The 23,093-nt window shown below is 39.2% G+C and overlaps 1 protein-coding gene across 1 annotated transcript; it reads right to left on the bottom strand.

The window, feature by feature from the left end:
- Nucleotides 1–428: 428 nt before the first annotated feature.
- Nucleotides 429–17,359, bottom strand: LOC107573066 (tripartite motif-containing protein 47-like). Its single transcript, XM_016259501.1, has 8 exons — nucleotides 17,295–17,359; nucleotides 14,318–14,951; nucleotides 10,961–11,056; nucleotides 10,417–10,650; nucleotides 7,705–7,870; nucleotides 7,054–7,125; nucleotides 6,923–6,943; nucleotides 429–484 (listed from the first exon to the last, which is right to left on the bottom strand). Exons 2-8 carry the CDS (start codon nucleotides 14,930–14,932, stop codon nucleotides 429–431), a joined length of 1,260 nt encoding a protein of 419 aa, XP_016114987.1. The 5' UTR covers nucleotides 14,933–14,951; nucleotides 17,295–17,359.
- Nucleotides 17,360–23,093: the final 5,734 nt, after the last annotated feature.

Raw genomic sequence — 23,093 nt, 5'->3', positions numbered from 1 at the left:
TGAATGAGTTGCACATCCAAGAAAGTGCTGTCATTCTGTGGACCGAAAGCTGAAAGAGCTTCAGTTAACTTGTTGTATCTTTCTCCAAAACACTCAGACATTTCTGCAAGCACCACATCCAAAGCATTGTAGTATAACTGTTAAAGCTCCTCTTGATCTCCCATGTAACCTTGAGCCTGTCCAATGCTCTCCTCCAACAGCTATTCTTGAAAGCCTTTGTTAATGGTGAGTTTTTGTTTGGAAGTTCTTGGCATCTCAGTGTCTTCAGCCTTCTCACACAGCTCTAAGAAGTCTGATTGACAGCACAATTTTGCAAGGCATTCTTGACAGAACTTCTGACTGCATTCGTTTGTTTGGAGCATTAATCAGCTGTAGAATCTTATAAGACCATATGGGCAATGAATCTAAAGCTTGTCTCTGATTGTGCTCTAATCAGACCGTCTGCCTCCATGTGCATCTCCGTCTCCATCAACGATCGTAATGTCTTGAGAAGAATTCAGAATTGATTTAAATGTTAGAAGATTCCCTGTGCACTGCTGTTCAAGTAGTCTCTTAAGCTGCTGTCTGCCATGGAAGACCACAACGGTCGTTTTTTAATGAATATGTATAGCAAGTTACAAATGTTAAAGAAGTCTTCAACTGTCAGCAGGGGCGCCACTAAGTGGGATTCTAAGGGCCCACGCACTTTTGGGGCCCCCAGAGAGCTGTTTTATTAGCAGTAACAGCTAATACTAATAGTAATGCAATAGAAATTATAAATGAATCTACTAAAGAGTTACAAATAAAACAAATTATGGCTTATTTCTGCAATTCTGGCAAAATTACCCCTTCCCCCCATTCACTGCATGGTCCCTTCAAATGGAAAACTGACAGGCTTGTGCTGCAATTCTATGGATGTTTTGCCTGCCAGGTCTTCAACCCAGTCACATGACTGAAATCTATTATTTGTAGCCTCTAAATGTGATAATGATCAACACCATTGGTTCGAAGCGCTGTCAATGCTTTGTAAAGCCTTTTTATCATGCCAGTAAAGCTACTGGAATCTCAATTTACCTGTTGCTGATTGCGATGCAGATTTTTTCAAATAGGATGCACATCTCGACCACAGAACGGCTCTGTTCATGGTATGTAAACACTCAATTCTATTTTAAAATATTGCCCTAGTCACACTGAACCAATATTTATTATGATGACTTTCGTGTGACTGATCACGCTGTAGCTAGTATGAGTAGCCTAACAAAATGCTTTCTCTGTCCAGATTTGACTACAGTAATAATAACTGACACTTCAAATCAACATTTAAATTTGAACTTTTACTAAATGTAGTCTTTAATAATGTCTGAAAATATATCAGTGAATAACCTCATACAAGTATGCAATATACCTGATACAAGCTTTATGTCACTCTTAAGTTCTCACTCTGCAGCAAACGGTTTATATGTATTTATATATAGGGCTATACAGCCATCTAGAGGTTACACCGTGATATTGCAGATAATAAATGGTGCATAATTTAGAGGTTAATATTGAGTAAAATCCCCTTAAAATAATAAAAATATTAAAGAAAAATAATATTATTAAGCTCAAATCACAAAAGCACAAATATATATTTGTCCTCATATATTTCTGTCTTCATTAATTTGTATGTTCATCTATAAGTGTTTGGGCTGTTTAATATTAGGATTTTGTTTAAAATCCCTGCCCTCCAGCACCCCCAGATAAAATATGTTTCCTCTGGGTTATGGGTAGGTCTCTGATTAAATACTGATACCTAGTGGTCAAAAGCAATAGTAAAAGCAATAGCAAATGTAATAGGTCAGTATTATTAAATTGCAGACAAATATTTTGGATAACTAGGTTGGATTGTATGTTTGGTGTGGTAGGGGCCCCAACTTCATTTTCTTTCATAGGGCCGAAAATTGCTAGCGGCGCCCCTTACTGCCAGCATTGCATGAATGATCACAAAATTAAGCTGAAAATGGAAGCAATGCACATATGGAATCACTCTTCCTAATTTGTCCTGTTTTTTCAGTTGTTGTCATTTTAACAAGTAAATACAAAGTTCTGTCATGAAACTCTAGATGGCGTGGGCTGATAGGTTCTAACCAATCTGATATAATATCATTATTCACATGGCACAGCTAATTGGATTCTTTCACATCAGCAGCCAATGAGCTTGCTGCTCAACATTCAAATACTTGGCTAGTGCTGCTGCAGCACACTTCAGAAACCCTCCACCTTCCCCAGCTCCTCCTGTACAGATATGCTATGGGGTGATTTCATGTATGTTTTATATGGGGGTGATTTCATGTTCACAGCTGATCTTCATGAGTCAAGTCAAGTCACAGTTGATCGTCATGAGTCAAGTCAAGTCACAACTGATCTTCATGAGTCCAGTCAAGTCTCAGCTGAGCTGCCAGAGCCTCGTTACCTCACAGCAGATCTTCTAGAGTTTCGCCATGTCTCAGCTGTTCGTCCAGAGTCTCGTTACGTCTCAACTGTTCGTCCAGAGTCACGTCACGCCTCAGTTATTCATCCAGAATCACGTTGCATCACAGCTGATCATCCAGAGTCATGTCAGGTCCTGTCTGTCACACCCAGATTCTCAAGGTCAGCCCTTCGGTATCCCAGTCTGGTATCCAGTGTGAGGGATGCACCGCTGGTGTCTGCACGCACCGCTGGTATCCCCAAACCCACTCACTCTAACCCTTCTATTCATGAACTCCTTCCCCTGTCTGCAGCACTTCCCATATGGGGGGTTGCTTTATGGTGTATCTGGGCCGCGTACTCCACCGCCGATTTGCTAGAGGCAGCAGCACCGGCTACAACATCTCCAGAGGTGGCGGCTAATGCTGCAGAACCTCCCGAGGTAGCGGTGTTCACTGCTGTGCTCCCAGAGGCCATGGTGTCCACTGTAGTCTCTTCGTGGTGGCGGCACAGGCTGCAGAACCTCCCGAGGTGGCGACACTTGCCTTAGTTCCTTGCGTGGTGGTGGCGCCCAGCAACGCACTCTCTGCCTGTTCTGTTCCGGCCAAGGAGGCCATCTATGAACTCTCTGTCTGTTCTGTTCCGGCCAAGGAGGCCATCTATGAACTCTCTGTCTGTTCTGTTCCGGCCAAGGAGGCCGTCTATGAACTCTCTGTCTGTTCTGTTCCGGCCAAGGAGGCCGTCTATGAACTCTCTGTCTGTTCTGTTCCGGCCAAGGAGGCCGTCTATGAACTCTCTGTCTGTTCTGTTCCGGCCAAGGAGGCCGTCTATGAACTCTCTGTCTGTTCTGTTCCAGCCCAGGAGGCCGTCTATGAACTATCTGCTCGTCCTTTTCCGGCCAAGGAGGCCGCCTATGAACTCTCTGTCTGTCTTGTTCCGGCCAAGGAGGCCGTCAATGAACGATCTGCCCGTTCTGTTCCGGCCAAGGAGGTCGTCTGGGAACTCTTTGTCTGTCCTGTCACGGCTATAGAGGCCGTTTACGAACTCCCTGCTTGACCTGTCACGGCTATGGAGGCCGTCAGGGAATCCTCATCCTGTCCTGTCACGGTTATGTAGGCCGTTTGTGAACTTTTGTCTTGTCCAGATCATCATTTTTTTAAAGATTTGCACACTGCCCTGATTGCACTCATTGCACACAGCTGTTTCTAATCACCTCATTCACTATATAATACCCACTCTAACCACCTTTCTCTGCTGAGTATTGTTTAGCCTGTACCCCTTTCCGAGTCTCCGTGTTTTCCTTGTTTTGCCTTGCCTGTTTTTGCGGTTTCTGATCTTTGCCTGTTTTCCTGGATTTCTCCCTCTCGTCTCACCCCTGTGATTCTGTCTGCCGATCGGTAACCAACGCTAGCCCTAGGACTATTCTTGTGTTTTTGCCCGCCATATACCTGTTTGCCATTGTTCGACCCTGCCTGTTATACCACGTCTCTTTAATAAAAGCTTGCAGATGGATCCACATGTCTCACGTCTCGTCAGCCCCGTTACAGTTATATGCGCAGCAGCAGTATTTCCTACAAGCTCACAGCAGCATATCTGTGGATGTATTGGAAGTAGCAAGTCTCGGTACTTGCTCTGCCGCTAAGACCAAACACATTAACATTATCATGTACATTACCAGGCTACAATAGTCCAAATATAAGTACTTAGAATAGGTACTTCTTAGTTTCAAAATACTTACAGTATAAATGATTTGTAATTGTATAGGTTGTTACCCCTTTATTCCCCAAACATTGTATATTATTCCCTTATACCTACACGGAGGTACTGGAAAGGTACACTATAATTACAAAAAAGTTACGCTGTAACTTCAGTTTACTTACGCAGTTCTTTTCAGGTTGCATATCTGGTTGTTACCCCCTTATTACCCAAAGTAACACATTGTTCCCTTATACCTACACGTACGTTCTTTATAGGTACACTATAATTACAGAAACGTACACCGTAAATTCAGTATACTTACGTAGTTCTTTGCAGGTTGTAATCTAAAGCTTTACCGGTTTCTTCACTTATTTTAGTGGTGAGCTAGGGTTGGTCATCTATCTGTACTCCCAAATTTTGTTCCCCAGCATGCCTAACATGTCCAAGGTAGTGTTGGGGAAAGTTACTTTTAAAAGTAATGCATTACACTATTGCGTTACTCCATAAAAAAAGTAACTAATTACGTTACTTAGTTACCTTTTATGGAAAGTAATGCATTACGTTACTTTTGCGTTACTTTTAAAATCTGGACAGGGCTTGCTTGTTTGTTTTTAAAAATAAAAAAAGTTTTATTTTTGGCAAATATAAAAGCCTTTTCACACCAAAAGTGAAATGAATAAGCCTCAGGCTGAAGGGAAAGTAAATTTACGTCCATACTGTAGACTGCAGAAGAAGAAATTTCAACACACTTCAGCAATAAAAAAAAGACACACAAATGTTTGTCTAGAGTAATTTGTGCTTATTAGTATGGTTGAACTGGATCATCGAAGGTCAGAAGCAAAGACATTGGTTAATAGAAAGGGATTAAATACATAAAGGATATTTGTGTTGTTTAACATTTAATTATTGCAGGTTTGCGTCATATTCTGAGTTGCATTATTTTTATTCATTTTGAGGAATACTGAATCTGTTTTTTTTTTGTGAGTGAGTGAGATAATGCATATTCATATTTATTTTAGAACTACAGTAACATCTGATTTCTCTCAACATGGGGACAGGAGAGCTGTCAGTCAATAAACTGAAAAAAATAAGTAACTTGCGTTACTTATTTTAAAAAGTAACTCAGATATTCTCTTGTAAATTAAAAATTAATGCGTTACTTTACTAGTTACTTGAAAAAAGTAATCTGATTACGTAACTCACGTTACTTGTAATGCGTTACCCCCAACACTGCAAGGTAGACTATTATTCTGTTCATGTTATGCTCCAAGTCAAGTCAAGTCAAGGTTTTTTTCTCCATTCTGTCACCGGTGGCGCTTTGGTTCCTTGCCGCTGTCGCCTTTGGCTTGCTTAGTTGGGGAAGCTTGATATTTGACAATATTATTGACTTGACTGCACAGACACTATTTGAAGAGAACTGAACTGAGCTGGATGTTGACGTCACTGAATCAGCTATGAACGGACTTTACCTGGAAAATTGACTGTTTACTATTGTACTCTGTTTAGAGCTGCTTTACAGCAGAACTGAATTGTTTGCATTATTGAAACATTATTCCTTTTTAACACTGTAAAGCTGTTTTGACAATCTGTATTGTAAAAAGAGCTAAATAAATAAATGTATTTATTATTATTTAATAAATTTCACTTGACATAACCCTGTGCGTGTACTCTACTGTCTAGTAAAGTAAAGCTGTGACAGTTGATGAATGCATGATGTGTCTAATATTCCACACTTCATTTTTTTCACTTAATTAAAGCTGCAGTCTGTAAGTTTTGCCTCTTTGTCGCCATCTCTGTTTGAAACCTGCAATTGCAGTTACTTGCGGAATTATCTTCCTTGCGTGGGTTGTGCTCCGGCACGGCTCCAGCGTGGATGAATCTAATGTTTTGAGAAGTATGTGTGGCAGTCAGTCACTGCACCGGTGTGGATACTGTACTTAGGAATCACAGATTCTAGCCTACGTCTTGGAATATATGACCCAAATAAGAATTTTCACCGGATATTGTCATCAGAACAAGTAAGTAACAAGTCTGCCCCTTTTGTTCTGACCAACTGAGGGAAAAAAACATTACAATAAATTGCGCTGCCTATGTGTTTCATAAACGCATAATCCTTTCTGGATTACAATCCGCCATCAAAATGATAAATGTAATTATTCCAGCTGCTGTGAGATAAGGCTAACGATCCACCACCTGCAGCATCTGCACATGCAATATAGCCTTTTAGCCGGGACTCAGTCTTTATGTTTACAGATGTGATTTAATGATGCAGCAGCATGCTCAAATTTCCCGCAAAAACCTACCTGTACCACTCAAATTAGAAAACATTATTATAAGCTAACCGTTGTGAATCGGGCTAAAGTAAGGCGATAGTTTTGAACACTGGCTGGTTATGTACTTGCTCAAATATTGATTTCGGATCATTTTTAGCCAAAAAAAGTTATGGACTGCAGCTTTAACTGCATCATCAAGATATTTGAAGTACACTAAGAATGGAAAAGTACAAAATTGGGCCACCTCTGGTTCCCTCATAGGAACTTTGCCTTGCTACTGATTATCGCTGCAGGAAAGTGTTGACTGTAGACATAATTAATTCTAAAGAAGAACCTAAGAATCTGTTTTGATGATATCTCTATAAGCGTGTAGATGAAAGGGAAAGGGAAATGCACATGAGAAAGCACTCAGCCTGACACTCCTACATCCTCAAAATCCAACATCTAACAAAATCTGCTGCTTGAGCTCTTTTAAAAGAAAGACACTGAAAAAAATGTATAGATGCCTTAAAAAACATACATACCTATTTTTAATTTCCGTAGATCTGTAAAACATAAAATGAAAGATTTTGGAGAAAGATCATCAATGTTCCTACTAGAAGTGGTACAGATGTATTTTGTAAGAGTCAGTGTGGGTTCAGGTGTTTTTCTTTACCTTTCAGTGACCACTCCTTCCTCCTCATTGATCGAACACTCATCATACTCTCACTCTCTGCTAATGTCGACACTGCCATAGAAACCACACACAAACAAAGACACTCTTATAAGGTTCTCTTCATAAGTGACTTTCTGTCACACATGCATTCTGTGTTAACACTTTGAATAACTACGCAGTAGTGAGTACTATGAACTACAAGAAGCTCTGATTAAAGCATAGGTAAATAATAGCAATGCAGTAGTTCACTATCAGCTAATCAATAACTACTATTCTTTCATGCCTCCCAGAGAATTACAAAGAAACTATATAAATAATGTGAAAATGCTTAAAAATGCAAAAAGTTACCGATTAGCTAATAGTGAACTATTGTATTCAACTGAGTGCTATTACTTACTAATCTGTTAATCAGAGTTGCTATGGCAAGCCGCTTTGACTTTTATTCATTCTCAGGATATACGGCTTGCCATAGAGTTTCTTGTTAGTTAACCGTAGTGTGCTGTTAATATTGTGTTACTCATTTGTTCCTGTGTGGTTATTTATTAATGACGGAACAGTATTCCAAAGTGTTTGTCATTCTGTTCCTTAGCACTATGCAGTGTAATGCAACTAATGCTGTGTTGCTGCATTTATCACACGGCAGTGTCTCACCAGAGTGCCGGTAATGCACTTCCCCACAGCGTATGTCATCCAGTCTTTCCCGGATCTCTCCTAAAGCTGCTTTGACGTCCCCAAATGAGAAGCGTAGGGTCAGCTCATCCACCTCATGCATGTCCATATCTGAGTTCTGCAAGGGACTGTTGGCTTCCTCAAAACTCTGTCATCATAAAAAGATGATCATATTCAAAAAGAATCTGGTGGAATGGAACACGATGAAGATAAAACACCGTATGTTGAGGTGTACTGAAATGTAGTAATGAGACTGAGCGAGTATCTGGTTCATTAAGGATCCTGCCCCTCATCCACAATCTGTGGCTTCTGCAGATCTTTCTATGCACACATCTAGCTTCTGCCACTCAGAGGACAGCTATAACATTTGTGTGTAGGGTGACAGGAGCAATTCAAATACAACATTATTCAAAATGACACTTATTTAGCACATGCTCTCCCTGTCAGAGCCAGACAACCTTGCCTCTCATTCGTCCACCTTTCTGCCTCAATTATTCTGAGAACAACACTCCCCTCTGAGACAGTAAACACGTATCTGATCACAACAGTTGAGCACAAACTCAAATAAATATGCCTAATATAAATAGCAAATGCAAACATCTTGGGCCTTTTGTCCCTGGCACTCACTTTTTGTCATCTGTCACTCACTCAGTGATGTTGTGACACTAGGGCTCACTCTTGGGAGCCCCAAACACCTCTGATACTTCAGAAAAGACCAATGAGAACTGACGAGGGGAATTTACATTTCACTCCTCCGGACATACAGGTATATAAAAGGCAGCTTGCTCCACTCATTCAGATGTGCTCTTCAGTGCCGAGAAGACGTGTCTTTGATTCTCTCTTCATTCACCTCTGCCTAGAAGCTTTATTGGATTCCTGTACAGCACATTTCAGTGGTTCTCTCTCCCACACACACCATTAAGTGCAAGAGAATTCTCCTTCAATGAGCAGTTCAAAGAAAAATGTTCTCTAACAACAGAAATTCTGGGTCGTCTGGATGCAGTCTCTCCCTCAGATGGCCACGATCACTGCAACAGTTGTTTGGACGCAGCCCATGCTGACCAGAATCGAATCTCTCTGTCAATCTATTTCTCGTTAGCCACAGCTCAGCCTGAAGATGAGCTGTCAATCGTAGCATCAGAGGGTGATGTTGAAGTTTTACCTGGGTCTGGGTCCTCATTTCATTTTACATCAAATATCCTACAGTTCAACTTAGAAGTAATGCCATTACTGTAAAGTAATACAGTTTTGTTTATACTGTATTCAGATGTGCTCTTCAGTGCCGAGAAGACGTGTCTTTGATTCTCTCTTCATTCACCTCTGCCTAGAAGCTTTATTGGATTCCTGTACAGCACATTTCAGTGGTTCTCTCTCCCACACACACCATTAAGTGCAAGAGAATTCTCCTTCAATGAGCAGTTCAAAGAAAAATGTTCTCTAACAACAGAAATTCTGGGTCGTCTGGATGCAGTCTCTCCCTCAGATGGCCACGATCACTGCAACAGTTGTTTGGACGCAGCCCATGCTGACAAGAATCGAATCTCTCTGTCAATCTATTTCTCGTTAGCCACAGCTCAGCCTGAAGATGAGCTGTCAATCGTAGCATCAGAGGGTGATGTTGACCTTTTAATGTTGAAGTTTTACCTGGGTCTGGGTCCTCATTTCATTTTACATCAAATATCCTACAGTTCAACTTAGAAGTAATGCCATTACTGTAAAGTAATACAGTTTTGTTTATACTGTATTTGATGGTTTCACCTTTCCACCAGAGAAGGACTAAACAACCCGTTCTCACTCCGAAGTCATCAGAAACTGAAGCATGTTCAAGTGCCTTGCACGTCATTATTAAAACCCTAAAGGTACCCCCTGGCTTTGTTATATAGACGAACTAGGAACGCCACAGCGTTTGAGGAAAAGACCCAAGAAGGATCATGTCTCCATCCGCTGTAATGCTCAGTCATCCACACATTCAGAAATCGCTCCTAAAGAAGCATTATGTCAGCTTTGACTGAAAAATGCCATTGACTCGTGACAAATCGCATCATACTAAAAGATTTATCTTTTGAATGGCATGTGACTGCGTTAATGGAGCATGAACATTTCCAGCAGTTAAAACCTTAAATTTCATTTTAAGTTTCTGACATAAAGATGTTGTATGGCATCAGAAGACTTGAAATGCACCATGCATCGTTTGTGTGTGTGGATGTATATACTGTATATTTTATATTATATATATTTGTCAGTTTTTGCAGTACATTACTGTGGTTGTATTTTTATCTGCTTGTTCTGTGAGGTTAGATTTAGGGTACGGGTGGGGTTAAGTTAGGGGTTATTATAAATGTTACATTAGGTTAGGGGCTAGTATAAATATAACATTTTACAGATGTATGCAAAAAATGTAATATGTAATCAGTTTTATTCCTACAAATAAAGACATTTGTGGAGACATTTTAGCCAGAAAACTATAATGATGAGAAGATGTATAAAACAAGCATTTGTAATGAAGTTCCTACTTTGTGGATGTAGAGACACGTAGTGTCTTCATAGTGACATGCAAGGCACTTGACCGTAATTCAGTGTTTGATGCCTTGGGAGTGAGAATGGGTTGCAATAAAAGGATGAAGCAATGGATGTGGTTAACAAAAAAACCCACACATAATCTCGGGTGTTTGTTGTAAGACTGCATCTTTGTACCTGAAGGAAGCCGATATGGTCGTCTGAAATAGCCTGTGCCTCTAGTCGACCTCTGCGCTCTTGCAGCTGCGCTAACTTTGTCTCAAGCTGGGTGATGATGCTTTGTCCTCGTCCAATCACAGCCTCTCTCTTCTCCTCAATCCCACCCACCAGCTCGCTGCGGATGCGATCTACCGAGTGTGTGACGTCAGACAGGAGCTGCTCCACCTCGGACAGTTCAGCCTGAGCGTAGCTCTGTGAAAGACATTGTACATGACAAACCTGCACTGCAAACATTATGAGCACCATCCAAATGGACAGTTCAAAATGTTTTCGGTACAGATGTTTATTAAAAGAATGATTTTAGCAAAGTTTTTGAAATAAGTGGAGACAAATGATTAAACATCACTGTAAAAAAAACAGTAAAAAAGTCCTTTTTACGTTTTTTCACAGTAAATTTTAAATCTATAGCTCTTCACACAATTAAAGACAACTATACAAGATTAATTAGTCTGTATGCTGTAAACTTCAGTGACAATAAAGCTTGACTATAGTTTTAAAATACCTGCAAGGCGTGTAGTTTGCTCTTCAGCTCAGTCAGCTGGGCATTTCTTTTGTCAATACATGTCTGAAGGTCCAGTTCGGTTTTTCCCAGGAGTCTCTATGAGGTGAGAAAAAAAATTAAGTCTCTTAGATTTAAAATCTCTCTTTCCCTCAGTCTTCTGTGAAGGATTAAATATCAGCCATAAATGATTCCACACCTTGTCTCTATGATGTTCTGCTGCTGAAACACAGCTGTGGCCCTGAAAGGCCTCAAAGGATGCCGTGATACGGCTGGGTCATAGGTCTCTCTTTATGGTTAGGTGTTATTTAAACATTTCATGGAAGTCAAAAGAGTCACAAGAGCACATCTATGTCTCTACAATGTTCTGATCCACAGATATTCCCCTGATGATTTTTTCAGTGTAAAGGCACTTTCACACCGAGTGCGAAACGATTGATCGCCTTCTGCTAATTCTCGCCTGCACTCTAGGTGGCACTGACCAACAATGCATTTTTCCTCAGTTATGTATCTCGTATATGGAGTTAACAGGCTTGTTCGAGATGCATTGGCGCTGCGCAGACCGATCTGCGTATGACATCAAAATACCACGAGAGCGATTCAAAAGCTTAAAGAGTCATCTGCTCTCCAATCATACATACAGAATCATAGCTCAATGGTGTGGGATGAGTAAGGTGTCAAAGTTTTGTCCAGACCAAGAATATGGGATAACAGTGATGCTTTGCTACAGCAACATTCTTTTGAGTATAATACAAAATTATGATGGTATTAGTGGAATTGAATTGTCATGGTTCAAATCTTGACCATCATCAATTCATAGCAGTGAATGACGAGATATCATATCGATCACAAGTACAGTATTGAGTGCCACAAGGCTCAGTACTAGGACCGTTGCTTTTCACACTTTACATGTTACCCTTGGGAGATATCATCAGAAAACACGGTGTTAGCTTTCACTGCTATGCTGATGATACTCAGCTCTATATTTTTTCGTGGCCCAACGAAACATTCCAGTTCGCAAAAATATGCATTTGTTAATTATGGTAATTATTGTTAATTATATGTTAATTATTGGACTAAAAACCTCCGCACGTAGTAACCTGGAACACGGTCTAACACTTGATGGATGCTCTGTCAATTCCTCATCATCAGTTAGGAACCTAGGTGTGTTATTTGATTGCAATCTTTCCTGGTAACACTTTATTTTAATAGTCCACTTTAGACATTCTACTACCTATAAACAAATTTGCAACTACATGTCAACCAGCAGTCATTAGAGTATTAGTAGACTGTCTGCTTAATGTCTACTAACACTTTATTTTGATGGTCACTCAACAGATGTTCTACTAACTATAAGTAACTTTGCAAGTACGGCAACTTATTCTACAAACCTAACAGGCTACAAATGCTAAAAAGTTAGTTGACATGTAGTTGCAATGTTACTTACAGTTAGTAGAATGTCTAGGACTATCGAAATAAAGTGTAACCTCTTTCCTTTGAAAGTCATGGGTAACACTTTATAATAGCTTTCATTAATAAATCATTAACAAACATTATATAATGCTTGATGGATCATTAGTTAATATACTGAGAGTTTCCACTTTAGATTGGGTACTGCAAAAACATGAACAAATAATTAATAGATTATTTGTTAAGATGTGTAAATAGAGGTCTACACAACAAAGACCAACAAATGAAGATCATATAAACTGAAAGTTTACTGACATTTGTAAGCATTAACAAGAACATTATCTCATATTTCTAGATATGTGAATATACTGTATATTAACTAATGATCTGTTAAGCATTATATAATGTTTGTTAATGATTTATACATGAAAGTTATTATAAAGTGTTACCAAGTCATGTTTCTAGCATTTGTAAAACTGCATTATTCCATCTCAAAAATATATCTAAATTACAACCTATGCTCTCAATGTCAAATGCAGAAACGTTAATTCATGCGTTCATGACCTCAAGGTTAGATTATTGTAATGCTTTATTGGGTGTTTGTTCTGCGCGCTTAATAAACAAACTCCAGCTGGTCCAAAATGCAGCAGCTAGAGTTCTTACTAGAACCAGGAAGTATGCTCATATTAGCCCGGTTCTGTCAACACTGCACTGGCTCCCTATTAAACATCCTATAGATTTTAAAATCCTGCTAATTACTTATAAAGCCCTGAATGGTTTGGCACCTCTGTATTTGAATGAGCTCTTATTGCATTGTAGTCCTCCACGTCCGCTGTGTTCTCAAAACTCTGGCCATTTAATAATGCCTAGAATATCAAAATCAACTGCGGGCGGCAGATCCTTTTCCTATTTAGTGCCCAAACTCTGGAATAACCTACCTAACATTGTTCGGGAGGCAGACACACTCTGTCAGTTTAAATCTAGATTAAAGACCCATCTCTTTAACCTGGCTTACACATAACACATTAATACGCTTCTAATATTCAAATCCGTTAAAGGATTTTTAGGCTGCATTAAATAGGACAACCAGAACCGGGAACACTTCTCATAACAGCCGATGTACTTGCTACATCGTTAGAAGAATGGCATCTACGCTAATATTAGTCTGTTTCTCTCTTATTCCGAGGTACGTTGGGGACGCTTAATTTCTGGCGATATTGTTGACTTGATTGCACAGAAACTATTGAAGAGAGCTGAACTGGATGATGACACTGAATCTTCAATGAACTGACTTTAGCTGGAAAAATAACTCTTTGTTATTGTCTTCTTGCATTACTGACAAACTAAGTTCCTGTGTGACGCTATAAAGCTGCTTTGACACAACCAGTTTTGTATAAAGCGCTATACAAATAAAGGTGGAGAAAAAAAGAAAGAAAGCAAGCTCCACTAAGAAGAAGAACAACAACAAATACAATGATAAAAAGAATACTAAGAAAAACTTTTAGCACCTTTAGTGCTCTGCTCCTAACTATAGATTAGTAATGTTAAAGTGATAGCTCACCCAAAAATGAAAATTCTGTCATCATTTATTAAACCTCATGTCATTCCAAACCTGTATGAGATTTTGTTGTTGAACACAAAAGAAGATATTTTTGAAGATATTATGAAGCAAATGTAACCAAACAGTTGATGGTAGCCATTGACTTCCATAGTATATATATATATATATATATATATTCATATATTTTTATATTTAAATGGAAAATTGAATATTATTCTGAAGAAAGAAACTTATACAGGTTTGGAACAACTTGAGGGTGAGTAAAAAAATGACACGGAATTATCATTTTTGGATGATCTATTCCTTCTTGTCTCTTGCCATTGTAGTTTTGAGCTGCAGTGAAAACATATTTCCATGATGATTATTATTCTAAAAAGAGAAACGGTTACCTGCTTGCTAGCGCGTTCTGTCTGCACTGAGACTGTGGTGTGTGTGCGGTGTTCCTCCAGCACACAGATCGCACAAATACACTTTTGATCCGTGCGACAGTAAACCTCCATCAGCCGGTGGTGCTCCTGGCAGGTTCGGCCTCGCAGGGCCTCATGAGGATCCAGCAGTTGATGGGAGGCGTAGAACAACGTCTGCTGATGTGGCAGTACGTGAATCTCACAGTATGACGCAGTGCACGTCAGACAGGAGCTGACAGCTTTCTTTTTCTTGCCACTGCAGACGTCACATAAAATCTGCTCTGCATCAGCTAGCGAAGCTCCGGTATTAACCGCTTTTTGCCTTGGCTTCGGTTGAGGAGGCCCATCATAGTGCATCTCTTTATATTTCTGGGCGATATGTGCAAACACACGGTTTATGCTGAGCTCAGGACGCTCCTCAAACACCCGTTTGCACAGTGGGCAGGTGCAGACGGAGCTGGAGGCCCAGTAGCCCCCGATGCAGCCCTGGCAGAAGTTGTGTCCGCATGGCGTGGAAACAGGCTTACTGAAGAGATCCAGGCAGATGGAGCAGGTCAACTCCTGCTCAGAGAAAAGATCATTGTCCAGCTGGGCCATCTTGTGCTTCTTTGACTGCCTAGAAAACAACATAGCCAAGTGTTGAAAATTGATCAACCTGTGACTCTGGGGTTGCTGTTGTCAACCATTAAAATGCTGGATGTAAAAAAAACATAAAATCAAGATGTAAACTGAAATCATATTTCTTGCTAGAGTGTGTAATTTTCCCTGTTTACTGTAATGTAGATGAACTACACCGGGACTGCATCACACCTTAATCAGAGAAAGAACACTGACTGTTGCCTGTGGGCTTGAAAATGTGTTTTCATGATGACGAGTGGTATTTGACTTGGTTTCGAATAATTCCATATAAATGGTCATGTTCAAAATTTCCTGCAGAACTACATACAACCAGAAATGTATTTTGTGTTTGGTGCCTTGTGTGCAATTTGATATTAAACACTACAGACATCTGTAGTAACAATCACTTTACAATCAAAAACATTTGAAAACTTTCATGTGGTACGCAGAACAACGGGTCAGTTTAGGTCATGGCATGGGCTGTCAGGCATTGCTGTCCCGTGGTGGTTTGGAAAACTAATATGGCTGCTTGAGTATTTCCAGTGACTAGTAGTTTCCCTGCTAATAGATTAGAATTCCATGAGCACTGCAGGCATAGATATCACACTGTCAATCATGACCAGACACGAGCACTAAACCAGCATTAACCAGCATGGGACGTGTAAGCTGGACTTTTCACAGGGAGGTGCCTGGTTTATGAACGCACAATCATGTGGAATTAAATGTGCAGACATATCTCAGAACAAAGGTCATGTGCACAAACATTTTGTAAAATGCTGTAAATCAGGTTCAACAACGTCTGGTTGATTTCCTTTACTGAGGTTGCTAAATACTGTTCCAACATGCAGTGCATAAACTGCATCTAATGTCATTTATAATAACCATGTTGTCCTCAATGGTCCAGTTTGTTAGAGCATGAAATAATTTATTTAGTATACAATGTCACTTAGCAGGTGTTTTATGTATTTGTTTGTTGTTCATTTATTTATTTATAGACACTTGCATGGCTCTGTTTGTAAGTACAGTCAGTCTCATTTAAAGGAGACATAATATGCCCCTTTTTACAATATGTAATATAAGTCTCTGGTGTCCCCAGAATGTGTCTGTGAAGTTTCAGCTCAAAATACTCCACAGATCATTTATTATATCATTATAAAAATGCCTATTTTGAGTGGAAGCAGAAACACACTGTTTTTTGGGGCTGTTTCTTTAAATGCAAATGAGCTGTTGCTCCCCGCCCCCTTTTCCAGAATAGAGCTGCGCCATTACAGCTCGGACCTGCTAAAAACCTCTGTTTTGGTTCTGATTATCATGTTTATCGTGCTGAAATCATGCGTTTTAAACCATATGAGTTTAAACTTCTGATATAGGGTTTTCTGAGCGCACACATCTGAAGCACACGCACAGAAAGCAGCTGTCACAGCATGCGAGCACTAAACTAAGTTCTCATTCACACACAGGTTTACGTTAAAAACACACACGAGTTACAAAAACAGTGGGTTATGTCTGTGACGGTAAACGGCTGGGAAATAAATCACATGTTTATTTTAGATCTGTATGGCAGCAGCAATATACAGTAAATAAATCAGTAAATGCACTGCTCTGTTGTCTCTGAGGCTGGGACTCTAAACAGTGTTCTGTGCTCGTCTGTGCAGCCAAACACAGAACAGTTAGCATGCTTTACTCAGACTTTCATCATGGCATGATTACTAATACACCATTGTCGCTTGTGAAAACACAATAACTGCACCGTAGGTGTAAACTCACAGATTAAGGGGTGGTAATATTATAATGAGACCCCTTTGTCACGTCACCAAGAGAGCGAAATCAGACGCGCACGTTTTCTCAGACGCTTGCAGAAAAAGGCTTCCCAAAACAAAGTTACTGGGTTCATCTTTTTCACGTTTGCTTGGTTGGTAGATGCACCGGAGACCTGATTATAGCACTTAAAACCTGGAAAAGTCAGATTTTCATGATATGTCACCTTTAAGAGAACAGTGCTGGTAGTCGATGGATCTGATGAAGTGTAGACTCCAAACCAACCCCGTGACTGCATGGAAGAACACTAATAGACAGTCTTTACAGTCCAACTCTACGTGTTAAATAATTACATAAAACACTTGAACCTGAACACTAATAAAAGCTTAATGAATTGATACTTTAACAATGAAATGGATTTGTGTTAAGAACTGTGATAATGATTTTTGATATCATGGTTATAAACTCTAGTAAGTAACACCAGCCTTCAACAGCTATACTGAAAGCAAAGCAGTCTTTATGAATATGACAGATCCACAGCAGCAGAGTGAGGACATTCTCAAAGCTCATATAGCTGACTTACCTCTGATTTGTTTCAGATGTTTTGTTGAATGTTGAATTATGCTCCTCTTTTATTGGTGTGCAGTGAATCTTTTTGTCTTGACAGTGCAGGTCTCTGTGTTCATGGTGTCTTGTGTATGGCTGTGCGAGCCTGTCCAGTTGAACATGTTTTCCTTTAACACACACAGGGATTGGCCACGGCTCCCAAAAGTAGTCAAGTAAGTCTGACAGGCTAGGCTAGTGCAAATTAGACACAGTGACAATACGTGAGAGGAACAGAAGTGTGTCAGAGAAGGAACATCACCCTTTGGATACATAGGTAGATGTGACGATGTCAATCAAAGAAAACCACTGAATAATGCATCAAATTACAGAAGGGTCTCTTTCAGATTCAGATGGTTTCTGAGCAGGGATTTTGGAATGCCTTCCACCAGAGGTGTAAAGAGAACCTGCAAAACACACGCCCAATATCACTTGAGTCTCAGAGTATCAGATTTTAACAGTACTTAACTAGTATTTAGACTGTAGGCTCAAAGATACCGTAGTTCTCACAATCTAACAAAAAAAACAAAAACATTGTGAACTTTTATCAAGATACAAACAGCACAGTAGCAGAACAGATGTTTGGCCATTTACTGTTAAATGCATCATAATGCAAAAGACATAGTTCTCCGCATGAAAGACCCACGTCTGGCAGATCAACGTGCTACCTGTTTCTTATCCAACACAGAGAGAAGAACTGTTTGAGAAGTGTAAATGTAAATAGATTATATATTCAGATATACCAAGACGGTGCACTCTTATTACTAAGAAAGAGAGGAAGAGCCACGCCAAATTTGGTGGAATAAGTTCTGCCTTCTAAATAAAAGTCCCACACTATTTGAGCATAAGAAACAACATTTATGAGACAGTTCATGTCAGATTGTGTTGCTGGTTTTTGGTTTTTGTTGTTGAGATTTTTAGGATTTTGCCATTGGCAAACGTGGCAGCTGAGTGAACAGACTTTCATTAAAAGGAAAAGTAAAAACCTGTATTCATGAAAAAATGTAGCCGTGCAGAGTGTAAATGTGGCTAATATCAGTGATGTTCCATCCAATTACAAAGTAGCCAAAAAGATACTTATGTAATCAAGCGCATTTATTGAAAACCTTTACACCACTGCCTTCTGCACATCCACAAAAATAAATGAATACATAAACAAATACATTTTCATTGATAAGCATGGGGTGTAAAGTAGACTATATATCATAGCCACAATATAATAATTTTAATATGCTATGGTGTCTGCATATGGTACAGTATTAGCTCTGGGTGGACACTATAGGTGGCACAAGGGGATACATTTCGCTACACAATAAAGAAAGACAATGTGTCATTCTAAACTTACAGTTTTATTTATTTATTTGAACTAAAATGTTTAATGAAACTGAAAATAAGGGAAATTAAATGATGAATTTACACTTGTAGTGGACAGCAGGTGATGACTGGAAAGCTTCATTTTGATTTGATCAGGTTTTGTGGACCAAAGAATAACTTTTGTCTTCAGATAAACAACACTACCTCTTGTGGAGAGGGGGGTAACATTAACATACAGTAATCTCCGTTCAGGAACTGCTTTGTTCTCCCTCAAGCTTATCATGTGTGGAAGACAGGAATGAGGACTTCAGCATTCCACTGATCAAAGACTGATCTGATCACCACGTGCCTTTTCACTGATCACAGTCCTTCATTCTTGAAACCTAAGTGTGAACTACTCACCAAACTGGTTTTGGAAAGGACACATCTTCACATGCGTTCACACAAAGTGGACACACAATTGATTAAACCTTCTTCAAATCCATTTATAGAACTGTATATACTTAATGACTGCTGCGTGTGATAGAACAATGTATGCAACCTTACCTATTAAGGTATCTACTGTATATATGAATGCATGGGTCAATGTTTAGCATCACCCATTGATGTTTGGTCTTCATATTTTGTGTAGGTTCATCTGGAATTGGTTTGGAAAGTGAATTATGCATAGGAAAAACCTTAGACATTGAAAACCTAATTTTTTTGCACTTTATCCATTCGTTGTACCCAATTAGTAGTTGTTAGTTACTCTTGTCTATCCTTTTGTTAATAAAAAAAAACTTTATTACACTTTTGTCTTCCTTGTGTTGATAATTCAGTAAGAGGTTCTACAAGTTAACGATTCTCTACAATCCTTCATATTGGTCAGACTATAACTTCCTCCAATTTATGTAATTCTTATTTGTTTAACAATCTTACATGATTGATTTTTACTGTCAAGGTGAAACTCCTGGCTGGTTCCCCTGCAAAAAGTGTGACCAAAACGAAATATTAACATGAATATTTAAGCCCAAATCCATTACACTGGTGGTGCTACTTAGATTTGAAATCTCTACATTTAGCGGTGCCCCGTGTGAAGCTAGTCAGAGTAGTGCCTTTGTAGAAAGATGGAGGAACTTACACAGGCCCTGCTGATTTTCCTCCTTTTACTCTCAGTATTCAGTGATAGCCTCACAAGTGGGATATTTTCAAAGACTATAGAAACACAAAGATGGTTCACTCCTATACTTATGAATGGGAGGAACTGCAACGCCTTCCAAATGAAAGAGCTAATAGTCATTGCATCACTGCAGCAGCCGGTAGAAGCTCTGGTACCCACAGAAGCCTGAGGCTAGACCAGCAAATGTGCATGCGCAGTCATAAGTGCTTAGATTTAGCGATATCGTTGACTTGATTGCAAATGATTGCACAGATACTATTTAAAGTGAACTGAGCTGGATGTTGACATCACTGAATTCAATGCCTTTAACTGAAAACTGAGTGTTTACTATTGTCATTTTGCATTATTGACACACTATTTTCCTAATTAATGCGGTAAAGTTGCTTTGACAATCTGTATTGTTAAAAGCGCTATATAAATAAAGGTGACTACTGAGGGAAGAGCCACCAATCCAGAACTAAAATGTATCATATTTACACAGTGAACAAGTTTCAATCATTACCAATTATATCATCAGTCAGTTTACAGTCCAAAATGTGTGCAAAGCATTGATAAAACAGCTCTTCATAAGATGTGGAGTATAGAGTTTTGACGTGAAGTGAAGTCAGAGTTCATTCAACACAAGGCAAATCAAACAACTTTGGAAGTAATGAGTTCAGGCAATTCCAAGGGCACATGTTTCTGTCTTCAAACCTCTACAAACACTAAAGAAACATTTGTTATATTGCATATATTCTATATATTCTGAACCCGGATGTACAGAAATCAGGGGTTTCAAGTGAAACACTCCCAGCTAGCATGCACACCCTTTACTCACACTTCCTCCCTCCTTTTACTCTCTGGCTCTGAGAAATCTCCAAGCTGAGACATACTCTCTCACGTTCCCTGGTGGCTGAAATAGAAAAAGTTTAGAAACTAGTTTTAGGAAATTTTTACTAAAGAAAGCAAGACACCATCTTGGATGGGATGAGTAAATCGATTTAAAACCAAAATCCAGTTTAGGTGTATAATGCAGTTATACACTGTTTAAACGGTTATGTTTATGTTTAAGCTTAATTTAATAATGTTTGTGATATTACAGTTTCTTTCTTCCAAGTGCCATTGTGTCACCACTGCAATATCCAGAGATGTTTTTTTTTCCCTTAAAGGGGTCATGATGTTGCTAAAAAGAGCATTATTTTGTATATTTGGTGTAATGATATGTTTATGCGGCTTAAGGTTAAAAAAACACATTATTTTCCACATACTGTATCACATTATTGTTTCTCCTCTATGCCCCGCCTTTCTGAAACGCATCGATTTTTACAAAGCTCATCGGTCTGAAAAGCGAGGTGTGCTCTGATTGGCCAGCTATCCAGTGCGTTGTGATTGGCCGAATACCTCAAGCGTGTGACGGAAATGTTACGCCACTTACCAGGATCAGGAAACAGTCCTCCATAAAATGCACTGCACACACTCAAATACTTTGGTTGTAGTGTTCTGGAACAGTGTTGTAAATACAACTTAACCACTGATTTCTAGTCGTGTCCTCTTTTGGAAGACCAAACAAAGTAGTTTAGCTTGTGCAACGAAACACACAGCGTCTTCTTTCTTTGCGTGAACATTTGGGTGGCATTATGCAAATCTTTAAAGCATCTTTTATAAAGAATATCTCTTTGGATTTGAGACTTTAGTCTTTGCAACTTTACAGATCTTATTTATGCACCAAGAGCTTGTAACACTCCAAAGAGAAAGGAAAAATTTAAATCGCATCATATGACCCCTTTAAATGGCACTGTTGTTTGACTTGCAATAGTTAGAATTTTGTTGTATTTGAAAACTTTTAATAAACAAATCATGGGTTAATGTGATTGCTAACACCAATGTGATTTCTATCCCTGTTATTTCACAACATGGCCCACTCAAAATCATATTAACAAGGTCAGCACACTCCTCGTGCTGATATACCACTGTCCCTTTATATTGAAATTGGAAGAGAGCTGAACTGGTTGATGACATCACTGAATCATCAATGAACTGACTTTAGCTGAAAAATGACTCTGTTATTGTCTTCTTGCATTGCTGACAAACTAAGTTCCTCTTTGACACAACCAGCATTGTATAAAGCGCTATACAAATAATGGTGACTTGAAACGGGTCTTAACCCCTTAGCATTCCTGTAAAAATTAAGTGACTTTTTGCTTAGAACAAGCTAAATAAAAGCCAGTGGGGTAAGCAAAATAATCTTATTTCAAACAGAAAACAAGATTATTTTGCTTGTTTCAAGTAAAAACTCACTTAATTTAGACTTTTTTTTCTGAAAACAAGACAATAATTGTTACTTGTCAAGAAAATCCTTCTTGATTTAAGCATTTTTAGATATTTTGGCTGGAAACAAGACAAAACATCTAAGTAAGAAAAGCGTTTTTTTTGCAGTGTGAGAGCAAGCAAGCGTCACCCACCGGATGTTGCATGCTACTATAGCTGAAACCTGGCAGCCACAAACATCCCACGAAGTAGAGTACTGAGAAAGAACATTACCCATATTCTTTATTTCTATTTTGTTTAACAGAACACGCGCCAGGAGAGCCAGCTGACAACGGCGATTGTCCTGCATGTGTTTTCTTCCCTAGTCAGGGTTGATCTCGCGAGTCTCCATTAGATCTCGTCACTGTGAAATCATTCCTGCAATCAACAAGTGTGTGGTCTCGTGGTCTGCTCGAATCGTCTAGTGTGCACGTTCAGAGGATTATAAGGCTAAATATCGGTTGAAACTGTCTTAATGTCTGTGGTCTCCCACGTTTTTAAAATCGGTTAAGATTTGAAAATAGTCTAGTGTGTCCCAGGCCTTTGTTAAATAAGAACTTTAAAAATACTTACTACCTGGGACCTTTAGACTGTAAAAAAAGATGGATGACGAGTCTCCTCTTCCTTCACTGTAAGGCCGCTGTCTTCTTGCGCTGATGACGTTATTTGGGGTCTATGAATTAGTGATTCATATGTTTTCAAGGTGTATTGCATTCCATTTTTCTCCTGTTAACGACTTGTTGCTTTGTTCATCAAGGACAGCATAAGCTTCTATAGCTTCCTCTTGCTGGATATTCTTACCCTGTGAACAACTTCAGTCACTTGATGCTACAGGAGAGGAAGAACTAGCAAAACTTTAAAGCATCAAAACCAACTACATGTATTCTGGATCCTATACCTTTGGTTGGTCGTGTCCGGTCAGGTTCAGTTACAAATGACTTGCTTGTATCATCTGACCGTGGCTGCCTCTCTTCTAGTACTATCAGATTGACACTACAGACCATGACATTCTTTTGAATA

The sequence above is a fragment of the Sinocyclocheilus grahami genome, unplaced genomic scaffold (genome assembly GCF_001515645.1).
Source record: "Sinocyclocheilus grahami isolate Dianchi unplaced genomic scaffold, SAMN03320097.WGS_v1.1 scaffold1859.1, whole genome shotgun sequence".
Lineage (NCBI taxonomy): Eukaryota > Metazoa > Chordata > Actinopteri > Cypriniformes > Cyprinidae > Sinocyclocheilus > Sinocyclocheilus grahami.
Note: the sequence above shows the minus strand (reverse complement) of the source record. Positions and strands in the feature narration are given on the sequence as shown.